This window comes from Coenobita brevimanus, chromosome 60 (assembly GCF_032717465.1).
Source record: "Coenobita brevimanus isolate Jiangsu-jjx chromosome 60, ASM3271746v2, whole genome shotgun sequence".
In the NCBI taxonomy this organism is placed as follows: Eukaryota; Metazoa; Arthropoda; class Malacostraca; order Decapoda; family Coenobitidae; genus Coenobita; species Coenobita brevimanus.
This window is the reverse complement of record NC_137013.1, coordinates 3,535,166-3,544,026: the sequence shown is the minus strand read 5'-3', so window position 1 is coordinate 3,544,026 and position 8,861 is coordinate 3,535,166. Positions and strand designations below refer to the sequence as shown.

The 8,861-nt window shown below is 40.5% G+C and overlaps 1 protein-coding gene across 1 annotated transcript; it reads right to left on the bottom strand.

Annotated features, from left to right (window-relative positions):
• Nucleotides 1–601: 601 nt before the first annotated feature.
• On the bottom strand, nt 602–2,585 carry LOC145403120 (uncharacterized). The gene is made up of 3 exons (XM_080274948.1): nt 2,574–2,585; nt 1,356–1,419; nt 602–1,116 (listed from the first exon to the last, which is right to left on the bottom strand). The coding sequence occupies exons 1-3, from the start codon at nt 2,583–2,585 to the stop codon at nt 602–604; spliced, it is 591 nt and encodes a 196-aa protein (XP_080131074.1).
• Between the last annotated feature and the right edge of the window lie 6,276 nt (nt 2,586–8,861).

Below are 8,861 nucleotides of genomic sequence, written 5' to 3'. Positions count from 1 at the left end.
GAGATACCAAGGATGAGATAGATGGATTGATTGGAGAAATGTATGTGGGAGGGAGGTGTATGATGGAGGGAGGGCAATCAAATGGGAGAGGACAGGGCGACGTGGAGTCGATTTGTATGTGTACACCCTTTACTGGATAAAGGCGTCTGACTAGAAAGAGAGAGAGAGAGAGAGAGAACTCAAACAGTTCTTATCCGATTGTAACGTAACTTAATGGAAGGGTGGAGAGACAGCCCGTAAGGAAACCTTTTTTGTTTTTTAGAAAAGTAGGTCAAAAATGAAAGATTTCGGGGGTAGGTCAAACGCTAACTAGTCAAATCAACTTTAACAAATTTTATTCCATTTACACTAAAATTGCGGGGACACTTTAAGATAAGGCAAGGATGAAGTGATCTTTTTACTTATGAAAAGTGACAAATCAAAAGCATGAAAGGATCATTGAAACTCTGAGTAATGGAATGCAGCAGAGTTTAATAAATAAGAAGTATATTATGACAATAAATATACACAGCACTAAAGTTGGTAGTATGGTTGTGTTGGTCCTGTTTCCTTGTCGGGTCAGCAGCTGATCCAGCAGTTCTCCTGGCAATATGAGGGCCACTTACTTGGATTCGTGTGAATCAAAGAAGCGGAAAGGAGTCTCTTGAGACTCCGAACCGAAGTAACGACGGGGAGCCTCATAGGAAGACTCTAGAGAGCCAAAGTGAGGGCGGAAAGTCTCACGTGACTCCCCAGAGTCGAAGTAGCGACGAGGAGACTCTCGTGACTCTACAGAGTCGAAGTAGCGACGGGGAGCCTCACGGGACTCAAAAGAGTCAAAGTAGCGACGAGGAGCCTCACGGGACTCATAAGATCTAGACTCGAAGGAGGCATCACCCTCGTGCTGAACATCAGCCACGTAGCCGGAGTCGCCCTCCACGTAGTAGCCCACCTTCTGCAGGCGACCATCAGGCAGGTGCACGTAGTACGACCCCTGGGTGTGGTCGCCGTCACGGACCTCCTGGTGGCCGTAGTTGTTGCCGGAATAGCCGTGCCTCACCACCCAGTCAAAGTCGTATTTCGCCTCGCTGGATTCGTAAGACTCGAAAGACTGTTGGCAGAAAGCATATAAGCTGGCTGCTCTTTATTGTGATGTGGTGGGATTTAACACTAATTTCTTCGAACAAAGAATTTTCCAAACAAACTTAGAATGTGAATTTTTGTTCTTCATACCCAAAGTTTATAATCATCGAATAATATCTTTAAACATTGGTAAAATTCGTTGGAAGAATGTGAAGCTTAAGTCTCTCTTAGTAAAAAAAAAAAAAAAAAAAAAAAATCTTGAATATTTTGCTTTAATCTTACCCTGGAGTCACCATAGCCACGGTATTCTCTGTTGTCAGCAGCAGTCAGGGCAGCCAGGCCCAGCAGAAGGACAATCTAATGGAACAAAATTAAAAGTTATATACCCACACATTGAAGAGTAATTTATGAACAGTGACGAATTACTTAAACCTGAAAGTAACAAAATCCCTGACAGAGAATTCCTTACTCAAGTAAATAATTTTATGTATGTCAATATCTTAATGTGGACACAGACTCAGTAGGTAAATATGAACACAAGAAATACAAAAATATAACTGTTTTAGCATGCATGTGTAGCCACACGAGGAACCATATGTTGGATTCTTCTATCCCAAGAGATCTGCCCTAAGCAGAAGAAAATAGTGTAGTTTTAGTAAGTCCTAAACAGTTTGAAAATATATGGTTTAGGTGGGTCACATGAAGCGTGAGGAAATGTTGGTGGGATTTAATATGTGCATAGTAATGAAATGGACGGGAAGGCAGTGAGAAACAACATACCAGAAGAAGGAAAAAGACTGACTCGCTTGCAAAAGTTGGTTTGGATAAAATATTCAACTGCCGTTGTGTTGAGGTAAGGATGTGTGTCTTTGTCAAGGCCAATGCATACAAAGTCGGGCAAACACGTTACACTGTAATGCAGTGTACGGAATTATTTTTGCTTCTGGTATCAGAATTTAGTCATTTAGTTATGTTCGTAAGGAGAGTTATAAACACAAATCTTTTCTTAATTACAGCCTGATAGCAACTGCGTACCTTTAATTAGACATTCACTTGCACGTCACAATTTACAAGAAATCAGTACATTGCGGGAAAAGAACTGTTTATATGTTTATTTCTATTTTCTTTTTGTCATTCAGTACCCAGTCCCATGCCCCAACAGGAGCCTCGGGGTCCGAAGCTGGCTTACTAAGTCTCGTCATGTAAGGCGATGGTGACTAGCCTTATTTGCCCCTAGTGGCATTATGTGAGCAATAAAACCCCAGTCACCCCTCGGATACAACTGTTTACAGGCACCACCCAACTGGCATTCCTATACTCTCAATATTACGAAACTTCGCCTGGTTATTTATTTCTCGCACAGAGTAATAAATAGTTTCTTGGCTTATCACTACACAAGACTACTTCAAACACACACGACTGTTTCACATCACACACAATTATTTCACGGCAATTACGACCATCTGAGACCACACACAATCATTTCACCCCACAGCAGAGACATACTATACCTTTGTGTTCATTGTTGTGTGTATCCAGGTGGAGACTTCACTAACCATGCCCCAAATGGCTGTCCAATATATACCCACACCCGACCCTCCACCACCACCACCACCACATTTCCTCACGTCATCCCCAGAGCCCTCCAAGCCTGCGTTTTTATGGGATTACAAAAGAACACTTAAGCAACGCATTACTTTTTATATGGAAACTATCGATACTTGTGCTTTTGTCATCCACAGGTAATTGAAACGTCAGCGGTCAAGGTAAGTAAATTCTTGAAACAAAACGTATGAGAGGATAACATGATTCTTTAAAACAGCAGTCTAAATTATTCTATATTGGAAATAGCATTTTACTGATAGGTAGATAAACAGATAGGTGGACACACACACACACACACACACATTTTTATATCAATATTTATATCTATATCTACATCTGACTCTATTTATCTGTCTCTCTATTTATCCAACTATCTATCAATATTTATTTATTTATTTATTTATAGGTACCGTAAATGTAAGTTTGGCACTAAGCAACAGAACGACCTTACTAATTGCTATTGCTCCAGTTTGTTTTCTGTATTTTTCTAATTGTTTTCATGTTGGTAAATAGTTCTTTTCTGTTGGCCTTTTTCCCCCTTGTTGTTATCATGTTCCTTATGCCTCACCAACTTTTGTAATCCGGACTTGCAAAAACTTACTAGAATCTTGGGTAAGTTTGGTTAGGGTAGGTTAGGTTTAATTGCTAGGTTAGGTTAGGTTAGGTTGGGTTAGGATAGGTTCGGTTAAACTTGTAAGTTTAGGACAGTGCTTCTTAAAGTGTGGTCCGCGGACCCCCAGGGGTCCGTCGAACGTTCCATGGGGTCCGCAGGCTAATCTGAGTATAAGATAAAACATGTAGTTACTTGTGAAATGAATAATGTTATGATAGTTATGTGAAGTAAAATCTGAACAGTTATGTTCAAATCATGCCATTAATAAATAATTCAGTAAAAATTTTCGTATATTACAGCCTACAAACACCTTTAAACTCAAGAGGTAGGGTAGGAGGGAAATCTACTCATAATTAAGGGTCAGCCACATGATTAGCTTTAATAAAACGGGTCCGCTGCACGAGAAAGCTTAAGAACCACTGGTTTAGGAATAGGTACTAAAGGCAACAGCGACGTATGTTGAAAGTGTCCACCATTACACTCGAGAAACAGTTGATTCAACGAAAGGAACATGACTAAAAATTGACCTTGAAAAGTTCATTTACCACTCAAATATATATATATATATATATATATATATATATATATATATATATATATATATATATATATATATATATATATATATATAAAAGCCTATAAGGAAAAAGAATTTATTTGGTAAGGTGCTTCTGCTGCTTAAAGAGAATATTTACCTTCTCTCTCTCTCTCTTTCTCCGTATGTATATATATATATATATATATATATATATATATATATATATATGTATATATATATATATATATATATATATATATATATATATATATATATATATATATATATATATATATATATATATATATATATATATACAGTTCTTGTGTATGTTTTCATTCACTATACCCCTTTCATACCCTTGTTATGTTCTCTGTATCTATTCATATTGTCTGACACAAACTAAAGAGAATAAATATATGCATATGAGAGCCTTGGGGTCTTATTTCTCAGTCACTCGCCATTTTGGAGCATGTGATTTGCGACCAAATGAGAGCCGTTTCTAAGCAGCTACCACCACCACTACCATAACAGCCATCACTACCACCATCATCATCACCACCACAGCTACCATCACCATCATCACAGCTACCACCACCACCATCATCACGTCTACCCCCACTACCACCACCATGACAGCTACCAATACCATCATCACCATCATCATCACAGCTACCCCCATTACCACCACCATGACAGCTATTAATATCATCACCACCACAGCTACCACTACCAATATCACAGCTAACACCTCCACCATCAGCATCATAATTACCACCACCACAATCATCATCACAGCTACCCCCTCCATCACAGCTACCACCATTTCCCGATTAATAAAATCGTCTGACCGTAGCATCAATAAGTAATAAACATCGGAGTTTAGATATACAACCTCTCTCTCTCTCTCTCTCTCTCTCTCTCTCTCTCTCTGTCCAAAGACGTATGAAACTTATGGAAATGTCCCGTTGCCTCTTCCACGTGAGAGTATTGTAACACCAAGGGGGACCATTAGTAGGGGCAAAAGCACCCCTTCAGAAAATATCAATCGACTTAAAACTGAAGCTGGCCCAATTGCAACCACCCTGTCAAGTTTCATCAAAATACTTTTTCCAGCTTTGGCTACACACACACACACACACACACACACACACACACACACACACACACAGGATTATAGTATATTAGATGTTTTTAAGCTTATTCATGGCTGTTCATGCTAGTATAACAATTGTTGAGGTTCAGGTGAGTGATCCTCTAATGTAAGGAAGCTAGATCACACTACTGGAACTGCCAGTGTTTGTTTGCCTGGCCTTTCTCCAGACTTGCCTTCGACTTCCCTCTTGTCAGGGGAATAAGGATTATTACTCGTGACTACTATAAGAACATCATGCCAATTCCCTTGTCTATTTCATGAACGTGGCTCTATTGTTCTTTCCTCTGATAAAGAATGTAAATACATTTCTTTTACTATAATTTGACATATAGCTTCACTCTAATGCTGTGCCTGCATCTTTTTATCTCTGTCTCACTTATATATAGCTCTAAGATTTTGAAGATGTAACTTCTGCCGTCTCTGGCCTCATTTCTTAGGCGTCATTAGGTCCTGTTGAGATTATTCCTATTGTCCCCCAAATCTATGCTTCTGCCATAAAACATTATCCTGTGCAACAGACATTTATCTTAGTCTGTCGTCTTTCATGTTTCCTTTTTGTTGGAACATTACTCTTGCAATATTTAACGTTTTTTACTGACAGAATCTCTTGTTTTTCGTCAGTCTTCTGATCAACATGGAGTATGACGAATTTAGTGCACCAATTGTTTCTCCTATTTTGTTTTAGGATCATCATTGTGGGATTCATTATGGACTACCGACTGGTGCTCTTTCTTAATTTCTTTTACAGTCATGGTGATCATGTTTTCAATAAAGAGGTGAAGAGTGTTATTGTAACAGACATTTCCAAGACCTATCACTGCATATGGCACAATTCTTTAATATTCTTATTATCTACCCCTAGGTATATAAATTGTATAATATACAAGATATATACTTTTGCAATGAGTATTCAGGTTTTGTATCTGTCCGTTTAAAACAGCTGATGATCTAACAGCTGATGTTCTTACCCTAAAACTATCAAAGCTTGTGTTCCTCAGGGATCTGCCTTGCCACTAACTTTTATTATTTTAGCAATCAGTGACCTGACCCTCAAACATACCCCTATCTGCCACATGCATTAAACATTTTTATTTGCTTATCACAACGTCTATCCCCAGACAACACAATCGTGTGCCTTTATCGGCTGCTTACCTGCACAACCTCAACATAACCACCAGCCTGCATAACCAACGACGTCTATAGCCGTCAAGTGGCATAACCTTCAATGGAACAAATCATAGTTTTCTTGCAGAAATTATTAGAAATGAATTAGCACACTAATCAAGTCAGCCCACTTCATGTAATGTACAAATGCGAATAGAGTATTATAGGAGAGAGACGAGCAAGAAACAGGCTTAAATTTATGTCAGTCTACTGCATGAAAGTCATTAAGACCTGACAATAAATGTCTTCTTAATCTCAGTCTCCCCCTTCAATATGATCAGCAGTAGTAGGTTTACACTTAGATCCCCAGTTCATACTACACTAGTACAGAACGGGCAAGAACACCAGTCCACGACAGAAGTTCATCACCACACATCATTTGTTTTAAACCTCAGGCTCCTATAACTCGAGCAGCCAAACAATATCATCTGATTTTAACTGGAATAAAATACTGCTGTTGACCCGACCACGAGAAGGCTTATGGCGCTTGGATTAAGACACCTACTCTGCTTTTATGATGTCTGGCATTAGCGGGAAGATACTACAGTTGCCCCTAATCTATCTATCTATCTATATACCTAGGCTGCTTCCCCTAAGGAAAGGGAGGTAGCCGAGACAGGACGACACACTCTCCATTTACTCATCCATTCAAACACATTCATTCGCATCTTAGCCCCAAAGGGGAGAACGGACAGATCCTCACCGCACCACACCGCACAAGGGTCAACTGCGCAATGCAATCAGTGACATCCGCAGCAGGGCCCGACAGCAGAACTGGTTTACCCCTGCCACATCATAACAGACCCATCCCCTTACCCGCACCTGACCTGACTAGCTGATCAGACCAAATGCAGGAGAATATCCCCTCAGGGCTGCGTCATCACTTATTCATTCACAATTTCTCTCCATTTATTTCTGTCACGCGCAGCCACTCTTCCTTGCTCAACAGACATCCCTCTCGCATCCAGCGCTCTCTTCACACTGTCCATCCATCCTATTCGTGGTCTTCCTCTCAGCCTTACACCTCTCACATCAGATCTAGTTATCTTTTTCACCAATTGCTCATTATCCATTCTCTCCATATGCCCAAACCATCGCAACACCCTCTGCTCAACTCTACCAGCCATCTCCCGAACAACTCCAGTTCTCCTTCGCACTTCATCATTTCGCACCCGATCCATACGCGTCACTCCACACATACTCCTCAGACACCTCATCTCCATTACATTCAAACTTTTCCTCTCTGCTACACCCATATTCCATGTTTCAGCCCCATATAATGCAGTCGGTACCACAACATCCTCATACAGCCTTCTCTTTACATCCATTCTAAGCGAACGACATTTAAACACTTTTTCCATTCCTCCCAGCACCATTCCTACTTCTTTTATTCTAAACTTCACCTCTGCATCTATTCTTCCATCCACAGCAACATGTGACCCTAGATATTTAAAACAATCTACCTCCTCAAGCAACTCACCATTCAAAACTATATTCATCCCCCTACCATCTATCAACCTCGTACACTTCATCACTTTACTCTTATTCTCATTTACTTTCAATTTCCTCCTTTCACACACCCTTCCAAACTCCTCTACCAACTGTCTCAATCTCTCCTCTGAATCAGTCACCAGTGCAGTATCATCTGCAAACAGCAGCTGCTTCAGATTCCACTCTCCTCCATCAACATTTACCAGACTCAGACCACCTAAAACTCTTGCATTCACCTCCCTTACAACACCATCCATGTAAATATTAAACAACCAAGGCGACATCACACATCCCTGTCGCAGCCCCACTCTCACGGGAAACCAATCACTCACAGCATTTCCCACTCTTACACACGCTCTACTATTTACATAAAAACTTTTCACCCCTTTTAGTAACCTACCATCAAGTCCATACAATCTTAAAACAGTCCACAAAGCCTCCCTATCAATTCTATCATACGCTTTCTCTAAATCCATAAATGCCCAAAATACATCCTTGCCTTTCGCTAAATACTTTTCACACACTTGTCTCACAGCAAACACCTGATCAACGCATCCCTCCCTCTCCTAAAGCCACATTGCTCATCACTAATCACTCCCTCTGTACCCTCTCTAACTCTCATAATTAACACTCTACCATACACCTTACCTACAACACTCAACAGACTTATACCCCTAAAGCTAGTACATTCATACTTATCACCCTTGCCTTTATACAACAGGACCATACAAGCACTTGCCCAGTCAACTGGCACCATACCTTTCTCAAAGCACACATTCAACAATCTTACTAACCAAAACAACAATAGTCACTCCACCACCCTTCAGGCATTCCACAGCACACCCATCCATACCTGCAGCTTTCCCTGTTTTCATCTCCTTTACTGCCTTCTCCACTTCCTCCTTCGTGATCAAAGAATCATTCAACTCTCCCAACACATTTATTCCTTGCACCCTTCCATCCGCCACAATCTCAGCCACCCTTTCCTCCTCTACATTTAACAATCTTTCAAAATACTCTGCCCATCTCTTCCTTACTGCATCCATCTCAATTAACATCCTTCCATCCTCTGCTTTTACTCGTTCTTCCTTCCCAGACTCTCCCTTTCGCACCCTTTTCACCTCCTTCCAAAACATTTTCTTATTCTGTTGAAAATTCTCTGTCAGCCGCCTACCCCACCTCTCATCTGCTGCCACTTTAGCATCACGCACAGCCCTTCTCGCTCTATTCCT

Bases quoted from the DNA above. Each gene is read 5' to 3' on its own strand.
- LOC145403120 (XM_080274948.1), bottom strand. The intron at 1,117-1,355 runs GTGACTCCAGGG...AATAAAGAGCAG, and splicing joins CAGAGAATACCGTGGCTATG to CCAGCTTATATGCTTTCTGC.